The sequence below is a fragment of the Eubalaena glacialis genome, chromosome 10, assembly GCF_028564815.1.
Source record: "Eubalaena glacialis isolate mEubGla1 chromosome 10, mEubGla1.1.hap2.+ XY, whole genome shotgun sequence".
Taxonomy (NCBI): domain Eukaryota; kingdom Metazoa; phylum Chordata; class Mammalia; order Artiodactyla; family Balaenidae; genus Eubalaena; species Eubalaena glacialis.
This window is the reverse complement of record NC_083725.1, coordinates 94,732,338-94,755,963: the sequence shown is the minus strand read 5'-3', so window position 1 is coordinate 94,755,963 and position 23,626 is coordinate 94,732,338. Positions and strand designations below refer to the sequence as shown.

At 32.6% G+C, this 23,626-nt stretch overlaps 1 protein-coding gene across 1 annotated transcript in view; it reads right to left on the bottom strand.

Annotated features, from left to right (window-relative positions):
- Window positions 1–23,626, bottom strand: part of ELP4 (elongator acetyltransferase complex subunit 4) — a 238,990-nt gene that overhangs the window by 188,498 nt on the left and 26,866 nt on the right. Inside the window, exon 3 of the mRNA XM_061203206.1 lies at window positions 20,383–20,504. Coding sequence (XP_061059189.1) covers window positions 20,383–20,504 — 122 coding nt within the window. The remainder of the gene's footprint in view (window positions 1–20,382; window positions 20,505–23,626) is intronic.

The following is a 23,626-nucleotide window of genomic DNA, read 5'->3' as shown; positions in this document are numbered from 1 at the left end:
ATTTTTATTGGAGTATAATTGCTTTACAATGGTGTGTTAGTTTCTGCTTTATAACAAAGTGAATCAGTTATACATACACATATATCCCCATATCTCTTCCCTTTTGCGTCTCCCTCCCTCCCACCCTCCCTATCCCACCCTTCTAGCTGGTCACAAAGCACCGAGCTGATCTCCCTGTGCTATGCAACTGCTTCCCACTAGCTATCTATTTTACATTTGGTAGTATATATATGTCTATATATACACTACCACTCTCTCACTTTGTCCCAGCTTACACCTCCCCCTCCCTGTGTCCTCAAGTCCATTCTCTAGTAGGTCTGTGTCTTTATTCCCGTCTTGCCCCTAGGTTCTTCATGACTATTTATTTATTTATTTTTTAGACTCCATATATATGTGTTATCAGCAGTGTCTCCTGATGCAAAAACTTTAATTTTGATGACGCCCAATTTATTGTTTTTTTTTCCTTTGTTGCTTGTACTTTTGGTGTCATATTTAAGAAACTGTTGCCTAATCCAAGATCAAAGAAAACAAAGGTCAAAGAAAACCTTTGTTTTCTTCTAAGAGTTTTAGATTTAGCACTTCTAGACAGAAAAAATAGAAAATACAGCAGAGGAAAATATCAAAGAAAGAATCTAAGAGAAATTTCCAGAAGTGAAAAATATGACATTTTAGATTTAAAATCCTATGGAGTACTCAAACTGTGAATGAAAATAGACCTACATCAAAGCACATAATTCTGACATTTTAGAACAAGAGGGACAAAAGAAAATATCTGAAAAGCTTCCAGGGGTTGGGTGGGAACAGGTCAGGAATATGAATGGCATCAAACTTTGCAAACGCAACACTGGACTTTACAGAGGGAAGTTATTTCTAGCCTAGTGTTATACAGTCAACCAAACTAATGTAAAATTTTCAGACGTACAAAATTTAAAAAAAAACAACTCTATCATCTCACATTTACCCTCTACTTCCATTCATTCTCAAAGGCAACTGCTAGGATGAAGAAGGGAAGCACCAGAATAACAGCTATGTAGACAGCCTAGAGAGCAAGCAATCCATTTGGGAGAAGAAGATGGAGAAGTCTAGGGACATGATGCTTAAACACATTACGGAGGAGTTTCAGGGCTTTAGTGGAAAGTTTGGAGATGAACTAATAATTGATACAGTTGAAAAAAATGAGGCAACGATTAACTTCAGAAAAAATAATTGGTGTACCAAAAAAGGAGATACAAATATAATTATAGAATGTTAAATACTGTAACGAATAAATTGATACAACGTAAACACTGAATAACTGACCTGACCAGGGAAGACAACTTAAATATACTGAAAGGAGAAACAGAGACATAAAGAGAATGTGTGGTATTAAATGAGAACTAAATCTTCATATTTTATCTATAAATAGACACAAAAACTTAAAAAAAAAAGCAATACAGAAATAATAAGGCAAATAAGTGCCATAAGAAAGAGCTGATGGTGGTCTATGCACACCCCACCAACCCCAAACTCATTTTTATATCAATATTAAAAGGAACACCTCTCACCAATGTTAGGCATTTCAAAAAAATTTATTTTGCAGTATTGAGTGAGTTATGGAGTCTCAAAGGGCCGATTAGGTATACTATCTTTCTTCTAAGGAAAAACAGCTTAAATATTTCTTATTCCATGAAGTAGTGTTTTTGTATTAAAACCATCAGATTAGAAGAGTGATTGGTGCTTGAGACAAAGAAAGCTCTTTTGGGAATATCCATATATGATGATGACTATCCAATCCAAAAGACCCTCTCTGAAGTGAAGTTGCAACGTTAAAGGAAAGAAATGAAATAGAGGATATAGCAGTCTACCCCATTCCCCCCATCTCTCCTCTTCCATTTTATTAACTACAAATGTTTCTTCCTTGCAAACTGAATGTACATATTGCATTCACTACAAAATTCAACACAACAAAAAGCATGTGACTTTGTATCATTGCTAGCGTTGCCAGCATTATTCCTAGAGTAGTGTTTTAGAAGTCTCAACTTAAAAAAAAAGTCTATATAAAAATTCTTCACATGTCTTTATTTAGATAAAAAAGCCTTCTCAAATTTCAGTGATTCCACTGTGAGATGCTTAAGGGTAGGGACTATGTCTTAGTCTCTTTTCATCATTAACACCTGCTATGGACTGAATGTTTATGTCTTTGCAAATTCTTATGTTGAAACTCTAACCCTTTAATATTATAGTATTTGGAGATAAAGCCTTTAGGGAATTAAGGTTTAATGAGGTAATAAGGATGGGGCCATGATCCAATAGGATTAGTGTCCTTATAAGAAGAGACGCTAGAGATCAAGCACTCTCTCTCTCCCCACACACGCAAAAAGGAGCAGTCATGTGAGCACACAGTGAAAAGGTGGCCAGCTACAAGTCAGAAAAAGAGCTATCACTAGAAACTGAATCAGCATGCACCTTAATCTTGGACTTCCCACCCTCCAGAACTGTGAGAAAATAAATTTCTGTGGTTTAAGCCACCCAGTGTCTGATATTTTGTTATGGTAGCCCAAGGTGATGAAGATTTTGGTATTGAAAAGTGGTATGCTGCTGTATCAAATACGTAAAAATAGAAATGTGGCTTTGGAACTGGGTAACGGATAGAGGCTGATGAGTTTTGAGGTACATGCTACAATTATGGATGTTAAGTGTGATTCTGTTGAAGTTTCATAAGGAAATGAGGAACATACTATTCGAAACTGGGGAAAGGTGATCCTTATTATGAAGTGGCAAAAAACTTGGCTGAACTGTGTTCTACTGTTTTGTGGAAGGTACAACTTGTGAGTGATGAAACTGAATATTTAGCTGAGGAGATTTCTAAACAAATTTCTGAACAGCTTGGTTCCTCCTGAATGCTTATAGTAAAATACAAAAGGAAAGAGATAAATTAAAGAAACTGATAAGCAAAAAGGAACCAGAACTTGAAGATTTGAAAATTTTTCAACCTATCAATATTGCAAAAAATAAGAAAGCTTGTTCTTAAAGTACACTAAGGGTTTGGCTGAATAATCATTTGATAAAGAGATCATGGGTACAACTCTTAGGCTTAATCAGCTATCTCACAGAAGCCAGGAATAGAGATGGGATTATACCAGTAGAGAGGCCGCCAGTTTGAACTAAAGGGACTACAGAAGGCAAGATGGAATTAAGGAATTCTTTGACTTTACAGGACAAGATCACAGAGCTATTTGGTTTCAAACATGCACTACCCTTCAAGAAAAGGGACTTCCCTGGCAGTCCAGAGGTTAAGTCTTCGCCTCCCAATGCAGGGGGTGCAGGTTCGATCCCTGGTTGGGGAGCTAAGATCCCACGTGCCTCGCGGCCAAAAAAACCAAAACATAAAACAGAAGCAATATTGTAACAAATTCAATAAAGACTTTAAAAATGGTCCACATCAAAAAAACTTAAAAAAAAAAAAAAAGAAAGAAAGAAAAGAGAATAAGGACCCCAAAACTGACTCAGAGATCAATCATCAGGGCTGCCACTCCCACCACAGGCCTGAAGTGCACAGGCCTGAGGGATAAGGCTGCCCCCACCTCGGTTTAAAAGGGTGCCCTGCCCAGCTGAAGGGGCATGATGTTTCTACCCCAGTGGGCCTAGAGGCCAGAGGATTGAACCAAAGAGACTTATTCTTGGGCCTTAAGATCTAATGAAATTTGCTTTGTTAAATTTTAGACTTGCTTGGGATCCATCAACCATTCCTTCTTTCTGATTTCTCCCTTGGATTTGGAATGTTTCTCCTATGCCTGTCCCACCACTGTATTATGGAAGCACATAACTTGCCTGGTTTCACAGGTTCACTATTGGTTTTTGGGTTGGACTAAATGTATTTTGCATGCGAGAAGAACATGTATTTTAGGGGGGACACAAACATTCAGTCCATAACACAGTGTCTGGCACAGAATAAGCATTCAATAAATGTTTGAGGGTGAAATAAATGATCGCTAACAAATTTCTGTTTCCAATCATTCTGCAATTTCTGGGCCTAGATTTTTAACTGCCTCCTGAATATTCTACCTGAATGTTCGACTGCATGTCAAACTCAAAGTACATAATAAGTCAGGTTATTGTCTTTCATTCTTCTTTTCTCCCTTTCTCTCAGCTCTGCCTCCTCCTTACTTTCTCTACAATTATTTCCTCAGTCATTGAAGACTAGTTAATTCCCTCTCCTGGCTCAGGGCAGCATGCATCCATAGACCTCTCAGTTAACCCTTAAATATCTCAGAAAGAAGATATGATTGTACTTTGAACTTTCTTTCATACTATTCTCTTACAAAGTGGACAAGGTGTGCACGAGAATTGTTAAAATAAAATTCAAAAAATGGTCACACCAAATGTTAAAAAGAAAGCAGGCAACTGGAATTCTTATACACTGCTGGTGAGAATGCAAAATTGCACAGGTACTTTAGAGCAGAGTCTGGAAATTTCTCTGAAAAGTGAACACTTTCAATATGATCCAGCAGTTATCTTCTTAGGTATTTGCTAAAGAGAAATAAAAACATGTCCATACAAAGACATGTACGTGGATGTTCACACAACTTCATTTAATAGTCAAAAGTAGAAACCCAAATGTCCATCAACTGGTAAATGGCTAAAAAAATCAGTTAAAGAAAGAAACTCTACTGATATATAGAGGAATATGGTTAACCTAAAAAGCATTATGTTAAGTGAAAGAAGCCAGATGCAAAATATTATATACTGCATGATTCCACATACGTAAAATTCTACAAAAAGCAAACTATAAAGATGGTAAGCAGATTAGAGGTTACTAGGGGCCAAGAAATAGATTAGCATTAGATATCTCAGCAACACTGGATTTTAAAAGACAAGGAAAAAATGTCTTCAAAATATGAGGAAATCTGATATTAAACCTAGAATTCTCCATCCAGGAAAACTGCCTATTAACCATAAGTGCAAAATATTTTTTAAAAGGTATATAGTGTTTCAAAAGCTTACCTACCACAAACCTTTTCTGAAAAAATTATTTGAAGATATAATTCAGCAGTATAAAAAAGGAATAAAGAGGTAGAAAGTGTAAAAATAAAAAATGGTAACACTTTTTAATACAATGAAGACATATATATTATTTATCAAGCATAAAATTTTTTTAATGTATTTTATTTTATATAACTGTTAGATGGCTGTCATAAAAAAGATAAGAGATAACAAGTTTTGGCAAGGATGTGGAGAAAAGGGAACCCTTGTACACTGTTGGTGGAAATGTAAATTGGTGCAGCCACTATGGAAAATGGTATGGAAGTTCCTCAAAAAATTAAATATAGAACTACCATATGATCCAGCAATTTCACTTCTGGTTATATATCTGAAGGAAATGAAATCATTATGTCAAAGAGATATCTGTAGCCACATGTCACTGTAGCATTTTTTATAATAGTCAAGACATAGAAACAATTTAAGTATCCATCAACAGATGAATGAAGAAAATGTTTTAGATATATAATATTATTCAGCCATAAAAAAAAAATGAAAGGAAATCCTCCCATTTGTGACAACATGATGGACTTGAGGGCATCATGCTAACTGAAATAAGTCAGATGAAGAAAGATAAATGCTATATGAGCTCATTTATATGTGAGATCTAAAAAATCTGACCTCATAAAAATAGAGAATAGATTGGTGGTTGCCAGAAGCAGGGAAATGGGCAACGGTGGTCAAAAGGTACAAACTTCCAGTTATAAGATAAATAATTTCTGTACATGATAAAGGTACAGCATGGTGACTATAGTTAACAATACTGTATTGTATATTCGAAAGTTGCTGAGAGAGTAGATCTTAAAAGTTCTCATCACAAGAAAAAAATTGTAACTGTGAGGTGATGGATGTTAACTAAACTTATTGTGGTAGTTATTCCACAATATATACATGTATCCAAACATTATGTTGTACACCTTAAAATAATACGTTACATGTCAATTACATCTCAATAAAACTGGTGGGAAAAAAGACTTGCTGCGAAGAGAATAAAAAGCAGAACAAGAAAGTTAAGGACTAAACATGAAGAAAAGGAAGGAACTAAAAATGTGACATGATACTGAGGAATGGAGGGAATGTAAGAAATGAAATCCATTTTCCTGTTCTCTTCAAGTGAAAATGAATGATTAGATATACCAAGAAATGACATTTTTGGGAAAAAAAATATTCTGGTACTTTTGTCTTCTAATATTCAGAAACTTCTGTAAGAGTTTGTATTCAATATGTTGTTATATTTGTAAGCCCTAAAATTTTTGAAGTATGTCATCACCTACCCTGCTCACGGTGAATCATTGACCCTATCAGAGATGACCACTGTATCTGTAATCTCTACCATTTGTTGCACTGCCTGTATCTAATCAAACAAAAAATTTAATTGATGTTTTGATAAAATGTCTATTTTGAGAGAATGCTAAGAATAAGCTCTTTAATAATCAACTATTACAGCCGTCAATCAGATCAGCATCCTCCCTCATACTTTCGAAAATCCCCCGTCTTGATTTCTAACCCAGTGTACCAATAGAACACATCAAATATGGTTGTTATATCCTTGTTCCCTAAGAGGAAGAATATACATCAGATTTTTTGTTCTTTTCTGCAATGCAGTGCTTACAGTTCCCATACATTTGGTAACAAGGATCATAAATAAATAAAAATAAAAAGCAGGCATCATAAGTTCCCCACAGAAGATAGTATGGAAAGTATAAAGTGTCTCTCTTTTAATCAAATACATCAAGTTAGAAAATTAACAAGAATAAAGAAATTGGCAATACCTTTGGACAAAAACAACTATTTATTCGACTTTTTAAAAAAGCTATATGAAACGAAATTATTACAAACTTTCAATACCAAAGTATACTCCAGTATTTAAGTTTTATTTTTTTCACCAGAAACACTTATCCTTATCCATAAGATGCTGTAGATATATTTCTTCCCTTTTCAACTCATGTCATTCTGTGCTTACTGCTTTATTATTTTGTGGTCTTTGTTTTGGCAGATGCACAAGCAAAATCTGATTCCAACAGTTTGACCCTTCTCACTTTTTATGTTCTCTAGGGCATAATAAAACCCAAGATACAATCCCTCAGCAGTTAATGAAGCTTAACCTCCCACCCTCTTAATTACCAATGCATTACACCAACTATGGGCATCATATTCCTCTCTAAGCTATTTTACAATTCAGCAGAAGTACTACTGAGCTATTATGTAGCAACATAATCCATGCAGCATGAGAAATCCTTCTTAAAAATAAAATCTTTTGATCCTTGCAGGTTTTGGTAACTGTATAATTAATACTACTTAAGCATTATGCATGTATTGGTAAGTATATTATACTGTATCAGTAAGTATATTACTTTGTTGATTTATGAGGGTTTTTGGAGGGAATACTTATTTTCTGAAAGTTGGAAAGAGAAACAAATCCAAAGATATTACTGATTATCATAATTTGAATACAAACATGGTCCAAATATTTAACCTGAATATTTATTTAGTAAAGGTATGTTCTCCACATTATCTTCACTTAACTATTCAAAAGTATGGGGGGAGGAGTGACTTTAATTGTTAAAAGCATTCAGAAATGTAGACTGCAGGGAGTAAGTTAGAAGGTCCTGGGGTGTAGTTGATGTTACATGTTTTTAAAACTCATAGATTTTAAGATTAGTAATTAGTGAATTATCTTGTTTTAAACCAAATGCAGTACAGATTAGGGGACATCTTAGTACAATTTCAGATATTTTTTCTTGAATACAAAGATAGAAAAATTACTGCTATTACAAGAAGGATGGCGAAAAACACTTTCACATCAGTATACAAAAATTATTTTAACTAAACTCCCAAGTTAAGCAACTGACAAAACTGATGCTTGTAATTTGGCAAGCAAATCACGTTTCTCCTTAAAATGTAAACCAGAAATGTGTTGAGAAGGCTGGAAAAACCTCTCTTTCAATTTTCTTGACTAAGATAGAGGGAAGGAGCAGGATACATGAAGAAAAGGAAATGGAAGTCTGCACTAGAAGTATTCAGAAATGAAGAGAAAGAGTTGCATTAAGTTTAATAATAATAATAATATCTTCAATTAAATGCAAATATAATTTAATTATTTTAAAACATTACATTCTAAACCATCACATTTTTAAGAGCACTAGTCATAGAAGTATCTCAAAGCAATTTAGACATGTATTAACCTCTGAGTTCTACTGCAATCTAGCAGTGAGAACGGGAAAATGAGGTACAGGCAAATTTACATTCCTTATCTAGCAAAATGCAATGCTAACACCATAAACAGCACTCCTAGTCTTGACCAAAGCAGCCACAGGTTTCAGTACTGTCTATTGATGGCATTGACTTAAAAGGAGTTTAAGGGGAAATGCACTGAGTGTCTTGGCATTCTGATATTAGCTTCTGTAATTATTTTCTCACATATATAAAAAAATCAAAACTGTCAAGTTGTTAAGAACAAGTCTCCATGAGGTCTATATTAATTTTATCAATTTTCCTCAATAGATCAACTTAGATACAGAATTTATGATTTTATAAATCAAAACCTAAGAGCTATATTACATATTCCTTCAAAACAGTCTCTTCAAACTGACTTCTTAAGAAGAAAGCTTAAAATAAAAATACCATGTTTTTACTTATAGAGGCAAGAATGCACTGTTGGAATCTATTAATACTTTTATCCATAAAAATTGGAGTTTTCCTTTCTAGGTTTTTTTACAAAGTAAAGTTCTTATATTCAATGATGTCAATGTTTAATCTGGCTCTGACTGCACAACCAATAAAACTCATACTCAGAGAGATAATACAAGTTAAAGTGAAGAGAGCTACTAATTAGGTAACTATTATTGTTAAAAATGTGAACTTCTGTGTGTGTATATGTATTATGTATGTGTGTGTATATATACACACACGTATATGTGTATATATGTATATTTTTATATATATTATGTCCCTAGTTATAGAAAGAATAGTGAATGGTGAACAATGTCCTTATAATAGGACATATCTTGATTACAAAACATTTTGTGAATTGTTTTAAAAAGTAGACTAAACTTTGCACTTACTCACTGGTATTAACAGGTTTAGTTATTAGTGAGTTTATATGTAATATCTCCTTTTAGTAAATGTTTACTGTATAAGGGTGTGTATTAACCTGTTTTAAGAAAATATGACACATGAAAATCTACATTAAGCAAACAAGTTATGCAATAATAAGTTATAAAAGGATTCTTATGTTGGCAAAGAATTCCTACAAAATTCCTTTAAGTATTAAGTCTCTTTATTGAATATAAACCAAACTAATTTCTAAAAACCGATGTAACCAAAACATTTCTAAATATAATTATTTTAAAAGTTAAGAAAGTGACAATAATCTTATAATTATTTACTAAATCTTTACATTGTTGGAAAAGAAGTATTCTAAAATTTCATGGATATCTATTGTCAAAGAAATCTCATTTAGGAATGAAATCAGGCATTACCTTCATTTAAGGGGTCCTGATCAGTTAAATTCCTAACTCAGGAGCACACAAGTGACTGGTTTTATTTGTTTGAGGTCATTTTTTTTTTCCCCCCAGAATAAACCCAGCTTATGGAAAGTGTCACAAACAAAAATCCTTAGGGTATTGTGGGGTACTAAATGAAACTGGATATAACTTTATTTTTATTAAATTTGAAAACTATTTTCTGTAGTATATTTGGTGTTAGTAGAGTAGAACTCATTCTCTTTTTGTTCATTGACTACTGAGAAGTAGAGGTAACTGGGTAAAAGCATAAAATAGGTTTTCTTTAATTCTAAGCACCCTGTATGTTACAGTCTGTTTTAAGAGATGCAAGGTAAGAAGCTTCACTTCATAGTTTCAGATCTGTTTTCTACTTCCAATTTAAGTCTTCATTTTAATACTCTCTACCATGTTTCTGAAATCTAGCACAGACTTTCAGACTCACATGTATGCACACACAAACTGTAGTGAGAATATTTTACAAAAACAATAAGCACGTTTCAAATGCCTCTGATTTCGTTAATATACCATAATGTGAAAAGATGGATGTGAGGAACTAAGGCCCTTTTCTGCAACTGCCTGTCAGTTTCTGGTGAACAAAACTTAAATTAGAAAAGAAACACTGAAAGAATCATCCCAACACTAGCTGGAGAAATAGCCCTATATTTTGGGGGTTTCCAACAGTAGAGTTATCCTTTTGTACATAATAAATCTTCACAGACTATTTAATTTATGATCCTTGATAGCATACAGTCTTTCTCCTTCCATGGTATCCTTTAATGTTTCATTAAATGGGACAACATGTTAATTTGGGAGGCTGATTTTCTTTTAGTTTGAATGGCTCTGGTTTTCAAATTTTGAAGTCATTTATCCACCCCCAAAAGGACTGAATACTTTCTCTTCTGAATACTTTTTCAGAAAAAGTATTCAAAAGAAAAATGAACCCTATTTCTAATATTCTCAATGGTGACTTTATGTGGCTTCTTTTCCAAGAATGATAAAACTAATAATAGTTCTAATATTTAAATATTTCTTTTGCCTATAGCAAAACCATCAAGTATTCACAACCATTCATTTTTTTATGGGTTCAAAATAAAATTTTTAAAGTAAATGTGAGGGATGGAATAGGTGTCTTAAGATTTAGAAAGCAAAACCCCAGATATTTCATTTTTAATTTGGAACTCTGGAATAAGGTAGGCAGGATATCATCCCTATCTTAATATGAAAGGTTAAGGGACTTGTGCAAGGTCCTGTAGCTAGTTAAGCAGCAACACAGAAATTAAAATCTAAGCCCAGATTCGAAGTATATTTCATCTTCTTAAGGATAAATATCCTGTTACACAGTGTGGCATTTTGCTATATAACTTAGGCCACTTTTCTGCATGCAAAATTCCTTTCTTTTGTTGACTGATGCACAAACATCAATGCCAAACGTGTGTTTATTTTAGTGTTATATCAAAAATTTCTCATTAGGTAGTGACAGAGAGGTGGGTTTATTTTCCTTTATATTTTTATCTTATCTTTCATTTCCTTGTTGGAAAATAAGGCACATACCATCTTTTAAAAGCTGGCTACAAATGTAGGTCACTGGAAACAGTACTGAGCTTTTGCATGTTTTTTCTTAGTCTTTTTAATTTGCCAAAGAAACTCTAACTGTGGCTGCCAGGGGAGAACTCAGAATTTTAAATAAGCTCTCACAAGTAGCTGGGGAGGGAAAAAAAGAGGGGAACCCTAGGGTCAAACAGCAAATTTCTGGCTCAACTAGCACTGAAAAGCTTATAGATAGCCTGATAATTTTCTGAACAAATAAAATGTTCACAAAGAAGTGAAGGGAACATATTCTGATTATAGCTCTGTCTTCAAAGACCTTTTAATATTTGTATTTATATTATGGACAAAAGATACACAGTGATAAAATAGTTTTGATAGGATGTACATTAAATATTATATAGGCTAGAAAAAGTAAAAATGTGTGGGAAAATGTGTAATGTATAAGGTGTTGAGTATGCATAAAGCTTGCAAAGTGGAATATAGAAGGGCCAGAAAATAATTTTTAATTATTTATAACGTGTTGTATTACTTTTGTTCTGAATCATAAAACTACAACTTTGGAGATGAACATAATTTTAAAAATGTTCAATGATATATTTGGCCAACTAAGGGATGTTTCTTTAACTTCATTTTTATAGCTGTTTCAATTTTTGTCACTGAAAAAAAAACATGGGCTGGATCTGAGACATTTTTGTATTCTATGTACTCAGAAAGACCAGACTGTACTACAGTGTACTAAGAGCAAACTGACCACTCACTAGATTTCTAATTCTTGTTCCATGATCAAGAAAATAACAGATGGATGGCAAACAGACTTAATCTTGACACCAAACTGGCAGAAGGAAAAGAAACCTTTTTAACAGTAACTCAAACTTTACATTGTTAGCAAATAATACTGCTTTATCTAACTCTAAATCAATATCTCTGATCTCAATTAAAACCAAGGAATCAAATAAAGGAAAAGATACAAGGTACAGTGAATAAGATCTTAACAAATGAGTTCAATATTTGGGTAAAAGGCTGATATTTTGGGATTTAAAATAATGCTTTCAAATTATTAAGATACACTTTTAACTTTTACTTATGGATTTAAAGTCTGTGAAAAAGAATTCTGAAGATGTTATACTAAATATTCATACTTCATTACTTTGTTACCAAGTATCTTATTACTATATTAATTCATCAAATATCATATGGTTTATTTTCAATGAATTGAAACTCATTCCATGACATAGATTACTGTAAAGTAATTCATTTTCAATACGAAAGATTTTCTCAATAGTAAATATGGGAAATTCTACCGTAATTGATTTTAAATTTGAACTATTTATTTACCAATATGTTTGATGTTAAAAAATATTATATGCTGTAAGCCTTTAATAAACATCAAGGTAGTTGGGACACCCCTGCTGGTAACCAGGTACCTATCCTGGGTACACACTAAAAAATACAACTTTGAAGCTCCTTAAAAGCATTCTAACCTCCTACTTTGTTCTAACTGTGGCTGATGTTAGACACTGCATAGTGTATATAACAGATAAGTCAAAAAGTTAATGCAACAAGTCAAGAATTAACCCTTTGCTCTAGATATTAGATATCTCTTCCTGAATGAATATTACCTACCTGGCATGTCATCACTAAAAAATATTCAAATTAAGTTTTTGAAACTGACTTTAGCATATTATGAAACAGCATTTAAATTTACTTCTGAAATTTTACTTTCTTTAATTCTATATGTATTAACACATACCATCATATTGTCAAAAATTATGAAAAGGATATAAATAATAGAGAAATCTTGGCATTTTCAAGTTCTTAAGAAATGTTTGGGTGTGCATGTGTGTATATAATTTTTTATTTCATAAAAAAATCAGCTGATCTACTGATAAATGTTTAAATATTTTAACATAAAAATGTAATTTTGCTATATTAGAAAACATTCCATAGAAAGTTTTCATAGAGAATACCCATCACTATATTTGAGATGATCAAGAAAATTCTTTTAGATAAAAAAGTTAACTGAAAAATACTTACCATATGTTTTTTTAAAAGCTTTAACAACATCATGTATATTGTTCTATAGGGTTTTCTAAGGGGTGTAACTTTTCAGCGTTACATCTTAATGCTGACTTCCTGAAGCTCTGACTATAATAGGGATGAATGTTTTCAAAGGATGATGGATAAATTGCTGGGTGGTTATATAATATATTTTAGGCAGCTGATGGGCTTCTTATCCTTTACTTGTCTTTTAGTTATACACAGTTTTAAGATAATTATGGTCTGTAAGATTGTCTTTTCCCTTTTCTTATACCAGCAATATTTGCCTTGGTTATAGGTTCCAGAAATCTCCAATCGTACATCATAAAATTAAAACTAAGCAATTATAGCATTGTATCTCTAAACACTGTTAATGCCTTGGGTTTTGGTCACTCATTTTTGGGCTGTTTGATACAAATAAGTTTTCAGTATAACTCTGAGCTGGGCACACTGAAATCCCAACTGAACATTATGTAGAAAATACATAATATCTATACCTACTCTTATAGGTGCAGAAATTCTACTTCTCTATATTAGTATTCAACATCTCACTTTAAACTTCAAAAGTATTTTGTTCATTTTTCTCAGAGATGTTAAAAACTTTGTCTGTGTACTGGTATTATGAAGAATATACATAACTGAAATTTTTATCAGCCATAATTTTCTCATCCAGTCTGTTTTAAATGTGTGAACACTAAACATTAAACATATTGTATATATTAAAAACAATACTTTTTGTACTTCCTTTTAGAAAAATGAGAATGGCATATTATTCTTTTAAGTCAAATATTGCTTTACTGTTACATATTAAACATGTAAGGAATACAAGATGATAAGATTAAGAATTTAAGAAACATTGCTTTCTTAACTGGTTGAATCCTTCTACATTCTCATTAGCCAGTAGCCTTGCATGGGATTCAAACAATTCTCCACAGTCACTTTGATCAATCTCAGGAAATTTTGCATCTTTGGCAAATTTTGAAATTGTTTTGCATTATACTCAAGAATATTTAACATATGGCTAACAGGAACAGATCAACCCACAAATCTAATGATGAAGGGTGAAAAAATACACTAGTGTTACATGTGAGGGATGTGGGCAGAGGGGCAAAATTTTTAGGAGGGCAGCCCAAAATTTATAGGAGGGCTATTTTTATGTTTTGGCAAATTTGGTTTTCCAATGCAACCTTGTAACTTCAGGGACTTAGATCCTGAGAATGTGCAAAACAAAGATCCTTGTATATAATCCAGGGACATTAACTATAATGTGTAAAGAGCTCATACAGAGCAATGAGAAAAAAAATGGACAGAGACAAAAACCTACTATGAAAAACAAGAAAGAAATGCAGAAGGCTAACAACCATAGGGGAAAATATTCTGCTTTGCTGTAAATGAAGAAACGTGCAACAAAGCAGTATTTCCCCATCAAATGAACATTTTTAAAATTATTTTTTAAAAAAAGAAAAGAAACATTACTGATGAGTGAAGATTCTATTAACTCAAAAACTAGATATATCTTCAGAGCAGAGGTGCATGAAATACAAGAACATAATCAAAATTAAAATAGCTTAAAAATGAATCACTAAATAAGTTTTTTAATATAGGGAAATGTTATGTGTGCATGTTATTTAGCATATACAGCCTTTAACAATTTCATTACTCATCTATACAAGTGATTTTAGTTAAAAGCAAATAATGGCATTAAAATCAAAGAAGATAAATTTTTCCTGAGGATCACACACTCAAATTTATAATTAATTTAATATTTAACTTCACTGAGTACGTTATTGATAAATATTCAATTGTCATGTAAAGCAAACTTGCTATTCAAATAAAAACAACTTGTTCGGGCTTCCCTGGTGGCGCAGTGGTTGAGAGTCTGCCTGCTAATGCAGGGGACACGGGTTCGAGCCCTGGTCTGGGAAGATCCCACATGCCGCGGAGCAACTAGGCCCATGAGCCACAACTACTGAGCTTGCACATCTGGAGCCTGTGCTCCACAACGAGAGGCCACGATAGTGAGAGGCCCGCGCACCGCGATGAGGAGTGGCCCCCGCTTGCCGCAACTGGAGAGAGCCCTCGCACAGAAACGAAGACCCAACACAGCCAAAAATAAATTAATTAATTAATTAATTAAAAAGAAAAGAAAAGAAAAGAAAAACTCATAGCTAGCATCTTAAAAAAAAAAAATTTTAAACAACTTGTTCTAGGCTACTCATTATAAATAGAAGAATGAGATAACTTTGAAAATGCAGCATCAAATCTGCAATGTTATATTAAGTAAATCTAATGCTTAAGACGATTAGGTTTTTGTGGAGTAATTATAATGTCTTTGATAATACATTCTAAGTGCACAAGATAAAGTAAAATAGATCTGATGACACTAGAATACATTCTTCAGTTAAAAACACCTATGTTAGGCTAGAGCAAGAGAAACTTTTAAGACATTAAAAATAAATGGTCATACCATTTTAACATTTATTTCCCTTGAAACATAAGATGAATTTAAGTTCCTGGAGATTAATTAGCATGTTGTTATAAACTGCATCTTAGTAATAGTGAAAATTCAAATATGGGAAAGCCAAGTAAAATATCTGTCAACACTGAAACCAACAGTACTTCTTATAAAGAAAAAATTCCAGAGATATATCAATCAATGAGAATTTATTTCAAATAATCATCTTTAAAATATTATTTAACATAACAGAAAATTATCACTAATGGTTTCTTTTCTTCTAATAAGACAGTCTGCATTTACATGGAATATGACATTACAGAGGAATAATTTTCATAAAAGAAATTTTAAGTCCAATATGCTGATTTAATTCTTTTGCCTGAGATAACCTTTATTTAGATATTTTAAAGAGCAGCAGTAACTTAAAAGTTATTCCTACATTTTTTTTTTTTAATTAATAGACTTCTACTTTTTTTTTTTTTTTAAAGTATTTATTTATTTATTTATGGCTGTGTTGGGTCTTCGTTTCTGTGTGAGGGCTTTCTCTAGTTGCGGCAAGTGGGGGCCACTCTTCATCGCGGTGCGCGGGCCTCTCACTGTCGCGGCCTCTCTTGTTGCGGAGCCCAGGCTCCAGACGCGCAGGCTCAGTAATTGTGGCTCACGGGCTCAGCTGCTCCGCGGCACGTGGGATCTTCCCAGACCAGGGCTCGAGCCCGTGTCCCCTGCATTGGCAGGCAGACTCTCAACCACTGCACCACCAGGGAAGCCCTATTCCTACATTTTTGAAATCTAAACATAATATACTTTTTTTCATATTGATGTGAAATAAATGATAATTAGCATTACACTAACTAGAATAGATTAGTGTATATTGGGGATGACTAAATACAGGTTCACTGGGCTACATCAATATTTGGATTGAATCATATTGGGCATATGGTAGTCTAAACTTAGAAAAGCTGATCTGGATCAGGTAAGATGACTTGTTTCCATCCCTTTTAACTGTCAAAAACTGGGAGTCTTTAAACCTGGGGTAAATGAAGACTTTGAAAGAGGTACATGATCATGAGAGTTTTAAGGAAATCAATTCTTTGATCTTCAACTTTAACAAATACTCTAGTGAAAAATGACCTCCTAGAGAATGTGCCAGTGATGGAAGTGCAAGTTCCCCTTTTCCAATCCCCTTTCAAATCAACCTTTCTCACTTTACGAGTGAAAGGTTTACTTCTCATTGTCCCAGGAGTAAACATCTCTGCAGTACCAAACAAAAAGACAACTTAAAATATCTATTTGGTATAGAAAATGTGAATGTTCTAATGACTGGGGAAATTATCCTTTTTTCATGGTTTTCAGCAAAATTTTAGGTGGACCTAATAGACTAGACAAATAATTTAAAGTAATTTATGTTGATAGACACCGTGTGATTTCTTTTTGTGTATTACTCAGAAAAAGTGAAAAAATAATTTGAGGGACATTACAATAACACAACTCTCTCTATTTACTTAACTATGAACAGCTCACATCTGCAAAAGTGAAAAATATGAATAGAGTTGATACTGAATCCCGTCCCATTCTAGCAATATTCACACAATATGTCCTAATGAAGCAATGTAGTGTGAACATTTTTATGTCTATTGATACACTGTATGCAACAATAATTGTAATGGCGACTGAAATAAGAAGAAATGTGTTTAACACTTAAAGTCTTTTGAGACAAAAAGTTTAAAATAAATTTAAATATGAAGTTACAGAAAAACTATCATAAGGTTATTAATAAAAATGTTGAACGTAAAATGTACTACATTCTGACAAAACTCCATGAGGAGTGAGTGGAATAGAAAATATGAATTCAAGGAAAAAATGATTGATGTAAAATTTCCAGCTGTTAAAGAAGAGCTTGCTTATGTATATACTTCTAAAAATAATGGTACTGACATCAAATTGCTATTATTTAGATTGAGTTGGATACACTTATAAGACTGACGTAAAAGTCTTCAACAAAAAAAGGCAATATTTACAATAACATCTTTGCAACTAAATAATCTCATAACGAAAATTTTTACATAACTTAGTATACAAGAGGATACATAATTAAAAAAAATATTTTTAGAAGTATGAGCGCAAAAAAGATGGGAAGATCACTGTACTTTACTACCTGGAAAACTGGCCAAGATATAGGATGTGAGTGATAATTGTTCAATGTAGGTTAATAAATAAATGTGAAATGAATGCCTTCTTTGGTTTTAAATGTAATCTTTGTATTTTCAGTAAAATTGTATTAGTCAGAGTTCTCTAGAGAAATTTTATGAACAGGATGTGTGTCTGTGTGTGTGTATATACACACACACACACATATACATAAATATATGTACACATATACATACATCTCCCTCTAATAAAATTTGCTGTAAGGAATTGGCTCATATGATTATGGAGGCTGACAAGTCCCCAGATATGCACAGCGAGCTAGCTGGAAACTCAGGAGAGCGGATGGTGTAGTTTTTGTCCAAATGGAAAACTAATGGTGTAATTCTAATCCAAAGGATAGCAGACTCAAGACTCAGGAAGAGCTGATGTTTCAGTTTGAATCTGAGGGCAAGAAAAAGTTGATGTCCAAGTTCAAAGGCAGTCCAGTAGGAAGAATTCTTTCTTGTACGGGGGAGGGTTAGCCATTTTGTTCTATTTAGGCCTTCAACTGACTGGATGAGGCCCACCCACATTAGAGAGGGCAATCTGCTTTACTCAGTCTACCAATTTAAATGTTAATTTCATCCAAAAATACCCTCACAGAAACATTCAGAATAATGTCTGATCAAATTTCTGGGCACCCTGTGGCTTGGTCAAATTGACACATAGAATTAACTATCGCAAGTCCACCCCTGGCTTACTTGGCACCCATACATATCTCCTTAAACCATACTTGGCTCCAGATGAAGACAATAACAAGGTTGTAATTCCACATTCCTAGCTCTGTCTCCTAAGATTGTCTTATCCTGGGTTCCTCCTCCCTGCACTACGGCCTGGACACTTTGCATGCAGGAAGCTAGGGAAGTTATAGGACTTACCTTGTTTATTTTGTATAACTCAGGAATCACTGTCCTTTATTGTGTGATGATCAAAGTTTTGAAGACAGTTGTTTCATATATTTTGTCCTGTTTTTTAGTTGTTTCAGGCATGATGACTAGTCTGGTCCTTATTAATCTATTGTGGTCACAAGGACAGATTTAATAAGAGTCTATGTTTTTTGACTCTAGTTTTATATTTTTCTACTACATTATAAAACTGCTCTATGAATAAAGGTTTGCAGAATCTAATTACTTGCATATATGACTAGCTATTTTAAGAAACCCTGATGAAAAGATAATATTTCTTTTATAATTTTAAAATCCTTCACATAATCCAAAGAAGGACATGTAAAGTACACTGAATTTTTTTTAGTACTAACTTGTACAGATCAAGGTACCTAAGAAAGGCATCAGGGATTAGTTTTCAAATAAAAAAATGTAGTTCTCTAAGGCAAAATGTGGAAGTATACTATAGGCTTTAACATCAGTTACCTAGGTTGGAGGAGGGAAGAAGGAAAAATAAAACACTTTATTTAAAAAAGCATATATAGGCCTTCCTGCCTATGGCTTGGTGAACATTTCTTATATGGCTATAAAGATGTCTGATAAAAAGGCTCGGTATGTTGTGGAATGGGCTGTGAAGAACCTATATAGCTTCTTTACAACAATGATTTTGGCGTTTACTCCACTGCTTCTAGCAAGTACAGTACTGTTCAGAAACTGACCAAAATGATTAAGGCCAGGGAAAAGGAACAAAAGAAAAAACAAAAACATCAAGAAAATATTACAAAATATTAATAGCAGAAATAAGAATAAAGGAAAACAGGCTCTTCAACCAGAAGGAAATCATTTGGAAAATTATACAAAGGTTTTCTTTTTGGACTTTTCTAAATTTAATAAACAAAGTCTGACCCATATGAAAGAATCATGTTAGTTTTGACCTCAGTATTATAGTAATTTTTATGTGTGGGTATAGAAATTTGTTGGTGTCTGTTGATAGTTATTGTAAATTAGTATTTATTATTCTACAAATTTTTTATAAGTGACTTAGTCATTTGTCATTTTGCAAACTATACAGTGAAATGAAAACATCCTCTGAGAGAAAATGACTTTAGATTATGAATCTAATCAAATAATGGCTTAAAAGTGAGTTCCTGTTCTGTACAAAGAAATTAAGAATTCTAAAAGTCAGAATTGTCTTCTCTGAGGTGAAAAGTATGCTTTGGCATAAAAAAGATATACTATTTCAAGCACATATTTTAGTATTATTGCTTATTTCTTGGAAGGGAATACTTTCTGGCATTCTCAAAGCAAATTAATTTTAATAAATGAGTACTTCTAATTTCTCTATCTTTCTTCTGACTTACACCTTTGGAATACTGGTAATATAATATCTGACAATATTCTGCAGTTGTTTTTCTTTACCTAGATTTTTTAATAGTTTATAAAGTGCTCAAATCATTACTTAATAGTAATTTTGTTTACTGTCAGTTTTAAATAGCTTATTAATATTTCCTCACTGTGACATAAATTTTAAGTTAAAAAAACTGTCCAAGAACTAATTTTAAAATGAGATTATATGTTCAAATAAATTTGATACTTCTCTTTAAGAGAAAAAAATACATGTGTGGTCCCATTAATGTATTTAAATATAGTTTGTACATATACAAATACATATCTTATTTACATATATATAAACAATATTTTTTTGTGAAATATTCAAAATGCAATATTGAATTAGTATACTCTATACCTGTAAAATGTCGGCAGGGTCTTCTTTTGCAGATGCAACTAACAAAGTATGTCCAGTGACAATTCCTTCTGCCAGGAAATACTTGAAGAGCAAAGGAGAATAAATATTATATTTGTCCTCTTCTGTAAGAAAGAAAAAAATTATAGTCAGAATCCTACCACATACTAGGATATTTATGGTAGGATGTTTTTATATTCTTTTCTCCTTAAAACAAGTCTATGAGGTGGGGCAATAACTATGTCTTCCTAAGGTACAGTTAGATAGGCTAAAATACTTATCTAGACAGTCAATGGGAAGTAGGTACTTTTAATAGAGTCTTTCTGATTCCAAAATCATTCTCCATCTACTACACCACCTCTGATATCCATAAAATTTAGAAGGTAATGTCTGATTATATTAAAAAATCAGAGATTTGGTTTTTTCTTTACTAAGATTTTCTCAGGTACTGCACCTCTAAAATGGCCATATTCTCTACCAACCAGTTGTAAACTCACACCTCATTACTTTCATGTCACAAGAATTAAACACTTAGTGTTAGATTTGTAGTTACCAGAGGTGGAGAGTAGGGGTAGGGGGAATTGGATGAAGGCAGTCAAAAGCTTCAAACTTCTAGTTATAAGATAAATAAGTACTGGGGATGTAATTTACAACATGATAAATAAAATCAACACTGCTGTATGTTATATATGAAAATTGTTAAGAGAGTAAATCCTACGAGTTCTCATCACAAGGAAAAAAAATTTTTTCTATTACTTTAATTTTGTATCTACACGAGATCATGAATGTCCACTAAACTTATTGTGCCAATCATTTCATGATGTATTAAGTCTAATGATTGTGCTGTACACCTTAAACTTATACAGTGCTGTATGTCAATTATATCTCAATAAAACTGAAAGAAAAAATAGCCCATTTAAGGATGAAATTATACCAATCTTACAAGTAATCTTTCAGAAAAAAGGAAAAATTGGAAAGAAATATTTCAGAACTCATTTTATAATGCCATAATTACTCTGATACCAAAACTAGGCCAAGACATCACAGGAAAAGAAAGCTACAGACTAATATGCCTCATGAACATTTATGAAAATAATTTCTAAAATATCCAACCAAAACTCATTAGTATATAAGAAAGAAAAATATGATATACTATGATTAAGTGGGGTTTATCACAGAAATGCCAAGTTGGTTTTTTTATTTTAAAAATCACTGTACCATAATGACATATTAAAAAAGTAAAACCATATGATCATTTCAATAGACACAAAAAAAATTTGACAAAATTCAACAATAATTCATAATACAAACTCTTGGCAAATTAGGAATAAAATGAAACCTCTGTAACCTGATAAATGGTATCTATAATAAACTTACAGGTAACAGAATGATAAGATGGAATGCTTTCTTCCTGATATTAGGAACAAAGAAAGTATATCCACTCTCACCAGTTGTAATCAATATTGCTCAGAAGGTCTGAAGCATATAATAAACCATGAAAAAGAAATGAAAGGCATACAGATTGGAAAAGATGATGTAAAACAGTCTTTATTTGCAAACATTATCACATATGTAGGAAATCTTAAGCAATCTACCAAAAAGCTAGTAGGACTAACAAGCCAAGGCTATCAGAGTTGTAGCATGTAAAGTCAATACATAAAAATCACTGTACCTCTACAAACTAGTAACAAACATTAGAAACTACAATTTTATAACTTCCATTTTAACTGATTCCAAAAACATGAAATATTTTGAATAAATTTAACAAAATATGTGCATGAACCAGCTCCGAATTGAAAAGTATAAAACATTCTGAGAGTAAGTTTAAAAAAACCTAAATAAATGGAGTGATATATCATGGTCATGGGATGGAAGACTCAAATCTTTCCAAATTAACCTATACATTTAATGGAATGTCAATGTAAGCCCCAGTAAGCTTTGAGAAAATGACAAGCTAATTTTAAATTTACATAGAAATCCAAAGGTCCTAGGTAACCAAATGAATTTGAAAAAGAACACAGTTGGAGGACGTACCATCTGATTTTAAGACTTATTATAAAGCTGCAACAATCCAGGCAATATAGATTTGACCAAAGGCTATAAATATAGATCAATGTAAAAGAATAGAGAGACCAGAAATAAACCCACATAACTGATTCTTGACAAAGGTGGAGAAATAATTCTTTTTCAACAAATGGTCCTGGAATAACTGGATACCCATATGCAAAAAACAACAAAAACCTCAATCCTACCTCATACTACACTCAATCAAAAAACAAAAAAAAATTTGCAGCGGGGGGAAGAGGGATAAATTAGGAGTTTGGGATTAACAGATACACACTACTATATATAAAATAGATAAACAACAAGGACCTACTGTATAGCACAAGAAACTATATTCAGTATCTTGTAATAACCTATAATGGAAAAGAATCTGAAAAAGTATGTATACATATATATATCTGAATCACTTTGCTGTACAATTGAAACTAACACGACATTGAAAATCAACTATACTTCAATTGGAAAAAAAAAAGCAAAAACAAACAAGCAAACAAGAAAATTTCCATCTTATCTCATACTACTTCTCAAATATTATGCTGAAATGAATCACAAAACTAAATATAGAAGGTGAAACAATAAAACTATTAGAAAAAACAGGGAAAATTTTTGCAACCTTGGAGTAGACAAATATTCCTTAAATAAGACAGGAAAGCATGTGCCACAATAGAAAAAAAATGGATAACTTGAAGTGCATAAAAATTTTAAATATTTTCTTTTGAAAAGACACCAATAAGAAGATGAAAAGGCAAGCTACAGAGAGAAAATACTTGCAATACATATATCTTGGACAGTTTTTTTTTTTGTAACAGACAAAAATCTGGAAATAACTTAAATGTCCATCAACCAGTGAATGGAAAAATAAATGGTACATTCACAAATGAAATAATACTCAACAACAAAATAAACGGACTACTGATATATAGGCAACGACATAGATGAATCTCAAAAACACTAAGCTAAGTGAAAAAAGCCAGACACAAAAAGTGTGCATGGTAAGATTGCCTTCATGTGGTATTCTAAAGAAAGCAGAACTAAACTCTAGTGATAGAAAGATGTTAGGTGCTTGGGGGCCAGGAAACATTTTGGGCATGAGGATGTTTGGGGGTGATGATGGAAATGTTTTATATCTTAATTGTTGTGGTGATTACATGAGTATATACATTTGTAAAAACTCACTAAAATA